The 16,930-nt window shown below is 45.3% G+C and overlaps 1 protein-coding gene across 1 annotated transcript in view; it reads left to right on the top strand.

Moving 5' to 3' along the window:
* Positions 1–16,930, top strand: part of LOC134463486 (uncharacterized) — a 31,215-nt gene that overhangs the window by 5,674 nt on the left and 8,611 nt on the right. Inside the window, exons 2-4 of the mRNA XM_063216683.1 lie at positions 7,779–8,011; positions 12,552–12,663; positions 16,414–16,509. Of these exons, the coding sequence (XP_063072753.1) occupies positions 7,779–8,011; positions 12,552–12,663; positions 16,414–16,509 (441 nt within the window). The remainder of the gene's footprint in view (positions 1–7,778; positions 8,012–12,551; positions 12,664–16,413; positions 16,510–16,930) is intronic.

The following is a 16,930-nucleotide window of genomic DNA, read 5'->3' on the forward strand; positions in this document are numbered from 1 at the left end:
GTGTCCAAACATTCCTGTCACACTGGTGTGACACTACACCTTTAAATGATGTGTGTACTAAGCTACTGTTTGTGTGCTTTGACTGTGTGAGAGCCAGGACTGTAAAGTAACTATTTCACCCGTCAAAGTGGCTAGTAGATTTGAATCTTACTCTCCAAACACACTCTCATGAATGGGTCAAAGTGGCTAGTGAAATGTTCTATTCTACTACCCAAATGGAATTTTCACCAACATTTGGCCGGTGGCAGGTGTAAATTTAGAGCCCTAGTGAGAGCTATGCAACTTCAAGTTGCACTAGGATGGTGGCCAGAGTAGGTATTCCAACTATACTGCTCATTGAAACCATGCTGCCTATTGCCAAATTTGATCTTTTCATGAATATTTACTAAGTAATAAACAACTATTTACTAGTATGACCAAAGTACCGTAAGTTTGGAAATTAAAAATGGTAGACAATGATTCACCTTTTCATGAAAAGTGCAATTGTCCCAGTCATAATGAATACTTAGAATTTGATGGTGGTGGTAGGCATTCATGAAAAAGGTATCATTTGTGAATGGGCAGCATGAATTCTGGAAATAACCTTCTACAAATATTTCACAGTGCACCTTTAAGCTCCTCTGCGTTTGGTTGTATGACAGCAGAGGACTGTGTGAGGTCCATGTGTGTGAGGAGGAGTGTGTCCATGTTACAGCGCTCTGTTTTACTGTGTTAGACGGCGTGCGGTTGACTGTGTGAGAGCTGTGTAACTTAGGCTCCTCTCTGTGTGTTTGGCTTGACAAGAGGCCATGCTTGACGTTATGGCAGTGTGTGTGTGTGTGTGTGTGTGTGTGTGTGTGTGTGTGTGTGTGTGTGTGTGTGTGTATGTGTGTGTGTGTGTGTGTGTGTGTGTGTGTGTGTGTGTGTGTGTGTGTGTGTGTGTGTGTGTGTTTGTGTGTGTGTGTGTGTGTGTGTGTGTGTGTGTGTGTGTGTGTGTGTGTGTGTGTGTGTGTGTGTGTGTGTGTGTGTGTGTGTGTGTGTGTGTGTGTGAAGGCTATGTGAGGGCTGTGTGTCATATGCGCTTGGCTCTTTGATAGTGCAGTGTGAGAGTTACACTAGGGCTGTGTGAGAGCATGGTTGTTAGGGCCATGTGTGTGTGTGTGTGTGTCTGTGTGTGCTTGGCTGCGTTAGAGCCATGCTAGGGTGTGTGTGTGTGTGTGTGTGTGTGTGTGTGCGTGCGTGCTTCGCGGAGCATGTCCTGCTGGTGGGGTTAGCGTGTCACAAGAAATCAGGGACAAAAAATAGAGAGCGCCTGAGATTGTCCAGAGGCATGTGCAAGTATACACATAGTCACCCAGTCACTCTCTCTCTCACACACACACACACACACACACACACACACACACACACACACACACACACACACACACACACACACACACACACACACACACACACACACACACACACACACACACACACACACAAGCGTGTATGCCACTGCCTACCCTTGCCCATCTGCTCTCTCACATTTGTCAACATCACAAAATGACGACATCATGATTATTTTTCCTAAATTGCAGTTTTACACATTAGGGCACGAAAAACACACTCACACTCGCACTTAGTCTCCTCTCTCCTCTTTCCCTCTTCATTCTCTCTCCCTCCTCATCTCTCTCTCTCTCTCTCTCTCTCTCTCTCTGTGTGTCTCCGTCTCTCTCTCTCTCTCTTGCTCTCTCCCTCCCCATCCCTCTCTCTCTCTCTCTCTCTCTCTCTGGGTGCGATGGGCTGTCTCAGGGGCATGAGTCATGCCAGTGATGTACATTAGTTATGAAAATGCTACGCGCGCTTGTGTCATTATGAACGGCCAGCGCAGCGGAAGCAGGGAAAGAACGGAGGACAGACGGACGGGGGTATCTCTCTCTCTTTCTCTCTCTCTCTATCTCTCTCCCTCTCTCTCTCTCTCTCTCTGCTGTTCTGTGCGGTGCGGCTGGGAAAAGCAGTGTTCCATTAAGGACGCGGTGTGCATGGCATCACATCCCTTCCCACCGCCGCCACTGTTGGCTGGACTTCCTCCCCAGAGGGGCTCCAGAGGAGAGGGAGAGGTCGGCATACTGTACTCTACTACACACTCCACTATAGGGAGGGCGGCTGCTGCTGCTGCTGCTGCTGGTACAGGTGGCCGCTGGCTGGCTGGCTGGCTCACTGGTCCCATGCTCTTCCCCTGTTAGAGACAGGGTTGTAGGGCCCTACCGTGGCCTTTAGCGGTGGCGGTGGGGCACTGGGTTACTGCGCCGGTGACCCGGGTTCAATTCCGGCACGGGTCATTTGCCGATTCTTCCCCGTCTCTCTCTCTCTCTGCTCATTTCCTGTCGCTCTTCCACTGTCCTGTCAAGGATAGAGGTAGAAAAAGCCCTAATATATATATATATATATATATATATATATATATATATATATACAGTAGCAGTGACTAAAAATGTCTGTATAATGTCAATGATGGACGTAGCCTGGCCTGCCACTCAATTATAATTTGACCAAATCGTGGAAAGTGTAAGTACATTTCTCTAGAAATGCAGCTTGTACAACAGAGTTCATATGAAATATTTAATGACTACCCATTGGAATTTACTCACTTCTGAAGATAGCTCATCCACATACAGAACAGGATATGCTTTATGATAGCAGAGTCCATGTATCAAATAGTCATTATAAATAGTCATTATAACATTACATATGTATTCAACGTGTACACTGTGGCTCATTTAATACCACTGGCACTGTTTCCATTTTTGTTTATTTATTTATTTTTACATCTGATGACCCTGCATAGGGAATGCACCTTACTATGATTGCCAAATTCATAATCTGCCCATCTGCTATGTGACCCTCACACCCCTCATTGGAATGAATTTAGAGCTTGTCAGTTTCTGGTTGAAACACAGATAAAGGTTGTCTCTGGCTCAGGACTAGGGAATGCTTGCATGCAGGCCCGGATTAAGGTGGGTCTGGGCCCCGGGGCAAGGAGATTGCAAGGGCCCCCCCTCCCGCTCCGAGCCCATACCAAACCAACCCCCCACACTCCCCTGCAGAAGTCTCTTTCTGCTCAGGGGCCCTTTGATAGCCGTCCCCCGTGGCCCAGGGGCCCTCTGATTGCGTCCCCCGTGGCCCAGGGGGCCTCTGGTTGCCATATCCCGTGGTTCAGGGGCCCTTTGCCTTACCCCGTGTCCCAGGGGCCCTCTGATTGCGTCCCCCGTGGCCCAGGGGGCCTCTGGTTGCCATATCCCGTGGTTCAGGGGCCCTTTGCCTTACCCCGTGTCCCAGGGGCCCTCTGATTGCCGTCCTCCGTGGCCTAGGGGCCCTCTGGTTGCTGTACGACATGGCCCAGGGGCCCTCTGGTTCCTATGTCCTGTGGCCGAGGGCCCTCTGCTGTCACTCCCCCCAGCCCATTTCAGTTAACCCTTATAGACTAAAGAAGTACAACTAAAGAAGATCCTAGAATAGAGGCCTCTATCGCAATCAGCATCGATATCGGTATCTGTTTTGTTGTTGGGCCCCCCTGGGCCCCCTGGATCCATGGGCCCCGGGGCGCCAGCCCCATTCGCCCGGTCGGTAATACGGCCCTGCTTGCATGTATTGCTGTGTGCCCAGCAAGGGCAAAGCCGGGGGTGGGGGTGCAAGCAGGGCATGTCCCTGGGCCCAGGGCCCTCTCATATTGGTGGTGGGGGCCCTATTAGGGCCTTTGCAGGCCGTGTGGGGGGCCCTGTCAGTGTTGGCAGGTTGCTACTGCAAATGGCAAAGTATCCAGGGCGGAGACAAACCCTGACGCTGTGAAATATGACCAGAGGACAGAGGAATTATTTTTATAATCTTTAGAATGTAACATAAGCATAGATGCAGACTACTGCTCGATGGAGCTTGTGAAGCTTCTCGGATTCAAATTCAAAAATAGTGACACTCAATTCCATCCCACCTCCAAATCACATGACTCACCCGACATCACAGATGGATGGAGAGAGAGAGAGATAGAGAGACAGAGAGAGACAGAGAGTTGGTAGTAGCTACCATTGTTCCATGGAGGAGAGGTTTAAATAAAACTTCCCCCAGTGCAAAAATGGGAGGCTTAATTTGTCCTGTCCAAATGGGGTTTGACTTTGGTACGCAGGGCAACTCTTGTTTTGGAGGTGACACATTCAGGCATGTCTCCTCCTCCATCATCCTTCCTGGCCTAGTGCTGGGTAGGCTACTTACTCAATGGCCCTATTTTGGTGCTGCTGCCTGATGTATGGTTCATTGTGTGTCCTTTGCGGTCTTCACATTGTAATACTGCTTGCTGTTTTTGTCTATTTCGAATGTGGACCTCCTTTTTTCTTTCTATAATTAAATATGGGAATACATGGGACACACAAAAGTAAGCAAGCCGGTCCTTTTTTAAAATCTGAGCTCAACAAGCCTTTTCATATTAATTTAACTCCAAACAGGCTGTACATTTCATAATTATGCATGTTATTGGGTTAACGGCAGTACAGTACTGTGCAACATGAATTCAGAGGCCACGAAGCAGTACCCACTGTTGTAGCCTTCAGTCATCATGTGGAAAAATAATTCAAAAGGGCTGTGATTCATGTACTTTTTGTGCTCTGAAGTAGAGCATGTACCTACTGTATTCTATTCAAAGGATAAAATAACCCCACCTCTGTAAGTGTTAACTGGTGACTGCTGAGGGACTGAACAACCCAGCAGCATCACAGAGCACAAATCACACCCATCAGGCTCTACTCGGGACCAAAGACTTTCCAGGTCTGATAGGGTGTATAACACATTTCACATATTTCATGATGATGATGATGATGATGATGATGATGATGATGATGATGATGATGATGATTTACTCAATGTGGTCAATATCCAATTATATTAATGCTACAGCAGAGAACTGGTGGCTAATTTAGGCCCACATTGTGGTGGAAAATGTTTTATAGCATGGCTTATCCACTTGAGGTTATAGGTATTTTAACAGAGTAAATACCGATTATGAAGTGGTAAAGGATGATGATGATGATGATGATGATGATGATGATGACGATGATATCCAATTATATTAATGCTTAGTGGTGTGGATCGGCATTGCCCTCACGATCCGATCACGAATAGGGAGGTAGCGATTCGATTCGATTTGATTCTATGTGATCCGATCCGATTCAGTTCTACAATGCATTGCAATGCATTACATTTCTACTGAAAGCAGAGCAAATTATTAATCAGTCATGATGAGGCAATACAAGTAGTCAGATACTGAGCAACAATTTATTGGCTGTTTTCTGTATCAGTCTGTATCAGTCTTGCAATGTTTTGAAGTGCTTTTATTTAATTTAACATTCCTTTGCTCCCGAAATATCCATGGAAGTAATTGAAACTTCGCCGGATCAATTCTGGAACTTGCCGGATCGATTCTGGATCGATCATTGTTGACGCCACTATTAATGCTACAGCAGAGGAGAACTACTGGTGGCCATAATTTAGGCCCAAACTCTGATGGAAAATGTTTTATAGCATGGTTCATCCACTTGAGGTTATAGGTATTTTAACAGAGTAAATAGTACATTATGAAGGGGTAAAGGCCAGTTAGAAGGGAGGAAGAAGATTAGGGATACAGAGCACCACAACATTAGTACAGTAGGCCAGTGGTGGAAATCCAGTGCTATATATTTCAAATGACCTGGTTTTACTTGTCCAAACCAACTAGGTGATTGATAATTAGGGCAATTAGGGTTGAATTGGACAGGAAAACCCAGATAATGTGGAATATGCAACATTGGATTGTAGTGGTGTCAACAATAATCAATTCGGCAATGCATCGCAATGCAGGGGCAGGGCAATTAAATGCGGCAAGTAATCGATGTGGCGTATTTTTTCAAGATTCAATTACACTGTGGATATCAAAAAAGTTTTAGAAATACCAAGGCACTCATCTTGTTTGTAATTAAAATGCCTTTATTTTGTTGGGCATAGCATAGAATTGGCAAATAAAATCCATGGACTTAAAAGCGCAGTCGAATCGTAGAATCACTCTTACACAGGTAAAATAATTATATTCCTGTGAGACAGGGAACAAAGGGGGTGTTCGTCTAGCCTGGCTATTGCAACGGCAAGTCTCCTTAAGACTTTGGTCTGGCCAGGCAAACAATCTTCTACAATAGTGTTTTTCAACGGGGGCGCTACAGCCCCCCAGGGGGCGTTTGGGAGCCCCAGGGGGGCGTTGAGAAGGATACAGATGAGTGGGGGCAGGGGCTTAGTTGCCATTGGTGTGCATTAGTCTTTTTAATTTTTCAATATTAAGGGGGGTATTGGCAGACTTATGATGAGGTCAAGGAGGGCGTTAGGAGGCTTATAATGAGGTCAAGGGGGCGTTTGCTCAATAAAGGTTGAGAACCACTGTTCTACAACATTTCTCTGCGGAAGATGCTAAGGGCATGTCCAGCTTGTGGTCATGAAATGCCTGTGTATGCTACCGATTGAAGCTTCAATCAGTTAGACAACACATTCCTTCACTCACCTGAATGAATTTGTGTCATTGCCTTAAACATGCCTCATGGAGCCTTTGGAAATGCTCAAAATTGATTGGTTCCCTTTTTCGGGGGAATTTGAAATGTTGTAGATTGTTTTCCTGGCCAGATTATTTGTGAGCTACTATATGAACAAAGAGGGTAGATTAAAGAAAGAGGATTCAAACTCCGCCCACCCAACACAAAAGAGTGTGCTCAAGTTTGGTCTTCCAAGGGGGTGTTGTCCCCTCCTTCGTCTTATCTTTAAGTGGTATTTGGTGGTGGCTTGCACAAGTTGTGCGCTACCGCCATCTACAGCGTTAAGGGGACTCCATTGATTCTAAACTGTAAGACTCCAAAGGTCTCCTAATCACTCGTCTCCTGAAGGGGCGTTCACCTGACATCACATGGATCCTGGAAAGAGCCTGAAGTATATTCCTCTTATCCACCATATTTGGTATGACATCCTATACATTTGAAAAATAATGCATAGGCAGGCTTACAGCCAAGCTATTTGCATGTCATGACCACATACAGGTATTACTGATTGGGTAAAGAATAAGATATATGGAATTGTTTGAAACAATAGCAAAGCCTAAACATGTTAACATTTCTCAACATAGCAAAGCAAGACGCTAAAATTCAGAGATTGAAATGAGAAGGGCTGGTAGTATACAGCTCAAGATCCTGTTTAAATAATATATTTACAGTAAGTACGATATAATATGATATGATTATGTATGATCGATTACTGAAGCAGGTGAAGCAGGGCAGATTACTGAAGCAGACTTGGTCCCTGTAACTCCTCTTGCAAACAACACCAATACTTCACTGATGACTCTGTGCCACAAGTCTTGTGTCTGTCTGTCTGTTTGTGTGTCTGCCGGCTGTGTTTTGGGTCACCTGAGGGTGGCGCCAAGCACACAATATCATATGCATCAGGCACTGGCAATGGGGCCAGGCTGCCATCTCTTATTGCCATTATTGTGTGATGTAATGTGAATATGATGCTGGGCACCTCTCTACTCTATTGTCCTCTTCTCTCCTAGTAAAGTATATCTCCTCTACTCTACTATCCTCTTATCTTCTCTACTCTACCGTCCTCTCTTATTTCATGTTATTTTATTTTACATAATTTTATCCTACTGTACTGTACAGCACATTGAATTGCATTTACAGTATGTATGAGATGTGCTATACAAATAAAATTGCCTTGCTTAACCATCTGTGCTCTGTCCCTCTGCCCCTCCTCAGGTGAGCAGCCGGGACCTGAGCCACCTGCGTAAGCGGGACGCCCTCCGCATCCTGGCCAGCTACGAGCAGCCCATCATGCTGCAGCTGGAGGGCCACCGACGCGGCCGCAGCTTGCACCTCCAACACACCTCCGACTGCAGCACGCAGACTGAGCGGCCCTGGGACCCGCTGAGGGGGCTGGGCTGCGGGGTGACAGCCTCCACCATGCCCCGGAGCCACCCCTACCAGGAAAGGTGCGTACACCACCACCGCCATCACACCGCTGAAACTGAAACTGAACTGAACCTCTACACTGGCATGACCACAGATAGGGATGAGGTGGTGCTAAAGCACCTGCCCCTTTGCCCTTCTGGGCAAAAACTGCCCTTTTTGAAAGCTCTTTTTTGTTGTTTTTCACGTCATCTAGAAAAGCTTGACGCTTGACATGATCATCTAGCAAAGCTTGATGATTAAAAGTGGGTGATAATAATGCCTCGATATAGTAAGGCAGTCAGAAGTTCCACATGCCCCATGGCCCCTGGCCAGCACCTGCCCCCAAAATGTCTTTGCACACCACTGGGCATGGCCGCTGCTTAAATTGTTCAAGGAGAGGGAAACACCTGCCTGGTTAAAACCAGAGACTACCTATGCAATGTCTTGTAGGAAAGGTGTGGTTTATGATTGCCCATGGCCATTTATTGGGCGTTATGAATGCATCATCTGGCACACGTAGCCCATAGCTAATTGTGTCAGTTGTATCTATTCAAACAAACTGCAATCTCTCGTTTGTCTAGTAGTTTGTGTCATTGCCTTTCCACCCCTCCCTGCTCTCTGATTGGCTCCCTAGCTTAGGACCCCACTTTTGGTGTAGAATAACATATTACATTAGTGCAGGGGTCCCCAAACTTTTTTGTCTGGGGGCCACATTATCGTTCCTGACAGTGATCAGGGGCCGGGATCAATCATGTGGGCTGTATACTAGGCCACTGCCTGTTATAGCCATAATTTCTAGCACAAAATAGTTCATCATAACAAGTGATTTGGAAAAGAAGTGAGTACTTCACATGTTTTTCAATTTGAAATGCCACAGGTATTCCTATTAATTTCCAACAACCACGTAAAAATAGCAAGGAAAGTTTAGAAAAATGGTTGGTTGAAGGTTTATGAGTGATACAATAGAAATGGAAATAAAAATATATTTTATCATCATTTTTTTCCTGTAAGGATTGCTTCTTTGGGCAAATGGTGAGGTGCAGAGAGGTGGAGGGCCGGTGAAAAGGGCGTGGCGGGCCGCATCCGGCCCCCGGGCCTTAGTTTGGGGACCCCTGCATTAGTGCATCCGTGCTGTCTTCCAGATCGGAATGATTGTGCAATGCAGCATGGGATTTCCCAGGCAAGTCTTCAATGGGTTTCGTAAGGAGGGGGAGCACTCCTTTTTTTGAGGAGGGGGGCTTTATAATGAGAGGAGACAGGAAATGAGCAGGAGAGAGAGATGGGGTAGGGCTGGGAAATGACCCAGGCCAGACTCGAATCTGGGTCCCCATGGGCGTGCCAGTCCATATGTGGGTGGCAGTAGCCCAATGCGCCACAGTGACCCCTGAAGGTGGATCACTCAGTGATTAAATTTGGGTTTGTTAGGCGGGGTGGTACTCTTTACTCACCGACATAAGCATCTCCCTCGTTATATTACTATAAATACCTACTGAGAGAGCTCACCTCACCCCCAGCAGGCTGCATGTATTGCTGAGGAGAAGAGGCAGCGCTGAGCTCCAGGGGGTTGCAACGTAATGCAAATTGTGTGTACAGTACAACACAGATCAGTGACATTTAGAGAAATGTCACAAATCAGTGTTGTGTAGACTGCTGTGTACGTGATTAAATCCCTCCTCTCAGTGGTCATGAAAAGCTGACGACAATTCAGCAGATGAGTGTCCTCTGTAGCTGTTTATTTTTTGTAAATAGTTTTTTGTAAAGACCCAATGAGTGACAGTGTAAGATTGATTGCTGGTAACACATACAGTACTTCTACAAAAGGGTGTCATCTAACAGTCATAAGAATGACATAACCCATGTCAGGAACATCACTGACACATTATTGAGGTTTGACTGTTGTCATAAGGTGTCATTTGTTTCTCTGAATGCCATGGCACCCAATGTCACAAACCCAATGCTAGTTAGTACATGACACTCAGCTTTTATTGTCACTTTCTTCATATGCACAAGACATACAAGGGAAATGAAATTACGTTTTCTCTCTATACCATGCCAGGACAGACATATACAAGACTGACATTTTACAGACTGACATAAAGAGCAAGACATGACAGATAACAGTGAAGTAAAGTAAAGTGTATTTAAAAAGTTCATCTAAGTGCATGCATCAATATTAGCCTGGACGAAAGCCGACTGTTGACTTTCTGGCGAAAGCTAAGAGGAATCCGTCTACGTGGAGGGTGGGAGATGGTCTGATCTTACTCTGCCACTTAAATTCATTGGAGTTCTGAATTCAAATTAGAACACATATTGTGCTTTATTAGCATGACTGTTACGATATAGTGTCGCAAAAGCATACAAATAACAAAACAAAAGTGTGGATAGTGTTACCTTAACCAATCAGTAACGGACTTTGCGGTTGAGTTCTGTGTCACCACTCTCAACTGTTTGCTGATTGGCTAAACAGTGAGCGAACCGAGCTAGGAGGGTTTTGCCAGACTAGGTGCGGAGCCAAAATCTTTGGGTGGAGTACATAGGATGGCGTCGCCAGGCTACATCAATATCCTCTCAATTGAGGACATAACCCAGTGGCCCTTAAAGGAGTGCTGTAGACAGGTGTGTCGTCTTCACACTTCCATATGAAGTCGTACTCCTACATGTCAGAGACAGACAGGTGTATATTCACAGCCATACTGACTCACAGCTTTAGCCAGGCCCGGGACAAAGTTATCTGAAAGGCACTCCCACTCAATACATACAATGTTATGAGGACTCAATTCTGGGCATGGGCGGAACTATAGGAGGGGCGAGCAGGGCATTTGCCCCTGGGCCCAGGGCCCTCCCGTATTGGTGGTGGGGGCCCTATTATGACTTTGGCAAGCCGTATGGTGGGCCATATCAGTGTTTTTCCTTGGGACCCTGTGTACAGTTGTTCCGCCTCTGATTCTGGGCCCTCCGTCTCCCTGGGCTCGGGAGAACTGACCCCTTTGTCCACCCCCTTTCGGCTTCTCTGTCAGCCATACTGACTCACAGACGATAACGTGCTCTCCCACGTGCGGGGGAAAAAAACACACACAGGCACCTGTACCACCTGCCAAACAACAAACAGGTAGCGATACATTACCCACACACAGATGCGCACTTCACTTCGCTCTGCACAAATACCCAGGCAGGTGTCTCGTGTTATTATAGACAGATAGCTTTCAAAGAAGGCAGCAGCAAAACAGTGATTTGCAGAAACACTGATTACAATGAGTGAAAAAGAGGGATACATGATTTAGAATAAATATAATCATGTTTATGATGATGACTTTACATTTTGAAATTGTATTGGGTTGATTTGTTTGAAAGTGTAAAAGGGCCTAAACGCTTCATGGCATCTGTCATGTTGTCAGTTGTAAACAACGGAAATATCTAACAACTCTATCCATTGCAAACTGTTATTGAGAGATAAAATGTTACACAACATTAAATGTATAGAACTATGCTCTCGCATGTTGTTCATTTGAAGGTAAAACGACCATTAAGACAGTTACATTTACTGAGAAAAGCACGAACTATCATCTCCGCTGTTTCAGCACAAATAAATGTCAGAATGGAGGGAATATTCGCGCCCTAGTTTTGCGTTCACCTGTGAAATCCAATTAAACATACACCAACCCCAGTTCAGGGAATACACTGCCACCATCAATTATTAACAAGCAGAACGCCACATGGATGCAAAAACGCATCCAAATGATCCCGCACTGCAGAAAGTTATTTTGGTGGTGCGATGTGTACAGAATGCTTAATTCATAAGCTCTATTCCTGCTGATGTTGTTTTTTGCAGACATCTGTTATTGTAGGTAAACGTCTTACTAGGAAATGCACTTTATCTGTATTTGCTGAGATGTTAAGACCTTTTTCTTAACAGATTAAGAGTGAGAAAGACTAAACAGTAGGTCTACTGTATGTGTCACTGAGGAAAACTTCTTAGTTGTTGGTTGTTGTGATGTGTTTGTTCTGTCTGGTTGTGGATAATCCAGAGAACAAGGTCAGCGGACCTATGCTGTGAGCAAACTCTCCAAGTAGCAAACTGGCACACAGCAAAAAAAGGGGGAAATATACTCATATTTAGTTTCAATTGCATCATTGGTAGCAGTCTAGATTTTCCTCTGTGATTGTAAATGATTTCACAAAGCCTACGGCCTGTGCTGTACTGTAAATATTCCTACCCTCTCACACCTTGAGCTTTGTGTATGTATGCATTGATGATATGCAGTAGGCTTAATTATAAATAATCTCACAAACTTTCCTGTACAAGACTGAGATTGTAGCTGTGTCTCCGATGATGCACCTGTACACTTCGGGCATTATGTTTCAGTGCGTAATGAATGTGCACACTGAAACACGAACACCAAAGAGCACAAGTGCACCATTTGAGATCCAGAATTTCTGACAGTGTTGTCGTGCCCATCCTCTCAAAGACTTAGTGTGCATCTGATAGTGAGCACTCTCATGTTCATGAAGAAAAGAATTATATGCACTATTACCTTAATTTTTGGAGCCCCCCCACCCCTCCTCTCTCCATCCACCCTCTAGGCTGTACTACAATCACATGAGTCTGCCTCGTGAGCTGCGGGAGGGGGCCCGGTACGAGTACCTGCCTAACGCACCGCGAGATGTGGAGGAGCTGCAGCACCTCGAGTACCAGGTGAGAGAGAGAGAGAGAGAGAGAGAGAGAGAGAGAGAGAGAGAGAGAGAGAGAGAGAGAGAGACGGTAGTTACCATGACGATGGCAGGCTGGCACTGGCCACTGCATGCTTCTTGATGGCTTCATTCGACTGCCGCTGTTTTTTTTTTTTTTTTTTACTGTTTCGCTTCCTTCCAGAGTGGAGTGTGCCCTTCCGCCCACACACACATACACATACACACACACACACACACACACACACACACACACACACACACACACACACGCACACACCTGCCTCCCTCCCTCCTACACGATTCAGTCGCGATTGCAAACGGAACACACACACACCGAACCCATTCTCACTCAGATTGGTGTGAGCATGCACACACACATGCATGCGCGCACATTCAGACACACACACACACACACACACACACACACACACACACACACACACACACACACACACACACACACACACACACACACAATGAACAGCAAGCAAGGACTCTTTCTCCCTCATCTCCTTCTGTCTCACCATCTCTATCACATACTCTCTCTCTCTCACACACACACACACACACACACACACACACACACACACACACACACACACACACACACACACACACACACACACACACACACACACACACACACACACACACACACACACACACACACACACACAAACTCTAAGGTCCTGTAGGCTAACTGGCTGCACTGAGTCATATCTCGTTAAGGAGAGATGGCATTTCAGGCAGGGTACACTCTTTTAATCACTGTAATTTACAACCTAGTGAGAGGCAATTGTGGGACGGGGAAAAAACTCAACCAAATATTTTGAACTCAGGCACCTCAGAAAAAGGCTAGCTGAAGTGCCTCAGTTCAGAGCAGAATAAAAGTGTCGATCATTCTTAATATGTACTGTGTGGCTTTATCTGAATTGTGGGACAACATAGTAGACAAAAAAATCCAGGTATACTGTATATTTTACCAATTTTGTCAAGAACAGCTATGTCAGTAAGAAAGAAGGAATGGCACGAATTGGTTCTTTTTGTTGTGTGTTGTGGTTGGATAAAACCATCAATCATCATCCTTAATAGGTAGGTCTGTTTGAATTGTGTAGCTGCAGAGTAGATGTAAAAAGAAATCAAGGTGTACGTTTTGCCCATTTGTCAAGAATAATTCTGTGTCAAACTAAATAAAAAAGGGGGAAAGGCAAGATGTCTTATTCTGCCCGGTGAGTTGTCAGGTCAGTGTTGTGTGGTCCGTGCTCTGAGCACTATAACTCTCCCTCTAAATCCGGTGTGTGCACTGTGCATTGAGGCATAGCCTGCCTTCCTGCCTGCCCTGTGCTGTGCTTGTGCTTCTCCCTGTGAACAAATGCATTTTTCAAAATGGAGCAGTTCAGTTCTCTAGCGTCTGAGGAGCTGGGAAATTATTCATGCCCTCCACTAAGCTAAGCGGGGAGCTGGAATGACGTATCACACACACACACACATGCAAACACGCACGCACACACATACGCACACACACACAGACACACACACACACACGCACACGCCTGCACGGGCACACACACACAGAAGTGCAAATTATACACATGCAGACAGAGATATCCAAATGTGCAAAACATACAGACATATATGTACGGTGCACACGTACACAGACATCCAAGTGTGCGCAAAATCCACATACACAAACACACATCCTACAGTATGCTGCACACACATCCACAGCAGAACACATACTGTATAGTACACACACCTACACAGAGACATCCAGATGTGCACACAAATTCACACACATACACACATACAGTGCACGCACACACATACACACATGCACACACACACGTGCACTCTTACTGGCACGCAGAGGAAAATACAGACATAAACACAGCTCACGTGCACGTGGGTGAAAATGGAGCGGTATCTAATGACCTCTCCCTTGAGAGGAGGCGGCTATACTACACACACAGACACACACGCACGCATGCATACGCACACGCACACGCGGACGCGCACGCGCGCACACACACAAACAGAGTATTCAAAATATAAACACTTCAACAGCCTCTATTAGCAAATCAGCCACCTAAGCTGTTTACGGTAAAACATGTAAACAGTTGCCCATCATCACGATCCAAGTATCCAGGGCTTGACATTAACTTTTTCACCCAGCAGCCACTATGGCTAGTGGTTTTCCCAAGTCACTAGCCATTCAGGTATTCCACTAGCCAGCCACAGATTTTATATTGTTTTTTTTCTTCTTTATCTTGATAGTGTACTTTTAACTACGTGTTAAAGCAAGAGCAGTGTATAGGCCTAGCTTTCTACATGGAAGTATATTGAGAGTTATTGATCCTTTTCTTGAACTTACAATACAAGTATTGATACACAAGGGGCAAACAACAGAACATAGGCTACTATGATGCGTATGTCATACCAAGGAATAAGCTGGCAGTCAAATTGGCTAGTGACACTGTACGTATTACTAGCCACAGCCGAGCTTTAGCAGCATTTGGCCGGTTTGCAGGTGCCAGTGTCAAGCCAGTATCTCTTGACAACATCCAAACATTTTGCAAAGGGCTTTGAGTGCTGCTTCAGTTGTTTTGGTTGTTGGTAGTTGTTTGTGTTCAATAATGGTAAAAAATATAAATAGATAGCTAGATAAAAATGTCATAGGTGATTGTCTTAGCATTAGTTGTTAGTCTGTGTTTAACAGCCTACCGTTTCACAGCACAGAAAAATTGCACATACATCATTGGCATTGATTCATGCATGACTGCATCTTACTGTACTGTCAAATTGCTTGAGAATGTACTTGACGATATCATCGTCTATACCCATTGACAGTAAATAGAATGGACGCCAAATCAACGCTATTTGCCATTCAACGCTTTGAAGCCAGATTTGGGAACATTCCAACTTATATTCCACCTTAGCAACGCCAAACGCAGGTGCTGATTGGACAACAACAAGACTTCTAACGGTCAATCAAACCATGTTCTGATGCTCATTGGTCAATTTAACTTTTAATATCTCTCTAAAGTAAAACATCACCACAAAAAATCACCACCCTGGTAAGTTGGAGAGCAAGGGGACCTACTAGTTGAGCGAAAAATGATCCCCCTGGAGTGGCATTTAAGGGAGATACAGGGTTTTATGTCTCTCATAGGAATGAATGGGATTTGGCCATTTTTTGGTCTTTTTGGGTCCAACCTTGGCTCCAACTTGGCTTCAACAATGAAATAGAATTTTGGCCTCCATTCTATTTACTCTCAATGTCTACTACCACACAATAACATTTTAGGTTTTGCTCGCAATGTCACAGACCAATCTCCTGTCAACTTGTGTTGGCTCAGAATGTGACAACCTGCTGACTTGCATGTCATGCACCTGACAGTTGATAACCATCATTTGTAGTTAACCATCATACAGTAAAGTATGAGCAGATGAACTTGAGTAGTTGGAGTATGTGGATAAGTCGTTGCAGTAGTAGCAGTAGAGTAGTATGACATGAGCAAAGATTTTCTAGGTTCTAAGTGTGGTGTTCTAAGAGTGGTGTTCTAAGTGTGGTATTCTAAGTGTGGCATTCTAAGAGTGGTGTTCTAGGTGCGGCATTCTAAGAGTGGTGTTTTAAGTGTGGCGTTCTAAGAGTGGTGTTCTAAGTGTGGGATTCTATGAGTGGTGTTTCAAGTGTGGTATTCTAAGAGTGGTGTTCTAAGTGTGGTGTTCTAAGAGTGTTGTTCTGTTTCCTCAGGAGCGTGCGATTGCTAACAGGGAGCCTCCGGGACAGAACTGCCTAATTGGCTGCTGCAACAGCAACCTGGAGGAACCCAGCAGCTTCCCCAGCCAGGTAACATTTTCCTTCTTCTACAACCCCCCGACACACACACACACACCAGGCCCGTTTCTAGGATTTTGGGGGCCCTAGGCAAAGGGGTTGTCGGGGCCCTAGGCTATTTTTTTGGTGGGGGGGGGGGGGGGGGGGGCACCTGATGGGGCAGTCACGGCACAAGAATTTCTGTTTCGGATGGGCCAGACCATTTTTGGATGGCACTTCAGTCATTGTCACATAGCCTACCATAACAAAGCACAGTAATGTCACAGAATCCATGGAAACCTAGGAACAAACAAGTCACCTTACAGACAGTGTTGTGGCTAGGGCAACACATGCATGAAGGGCAATGAATGCATAAAAAGCAAGCATATATGTGTACACCAGCATTTTCTGTGAGGAAATGCAATCTAATTATTATGATGACTAGTCCCTACAG

This window comes from Engraulis encrasicolus, chromosome 14 (assembly GCF_034702125.1).
Source record: "Engraulis encrasicolus isolate BLACKSEA-1 chromosome 14, IST_EnEncr_1.0, whole genome shotgun sequence".
In the NCBI taxonomy this organism is placed as follows: domain Eukaryota; kingdom Metazoa; phylum Chordata; class Actinopteri; order Clupeiformes; family Engraulidae; genus Engraulis; species Engraulis encrasicolus.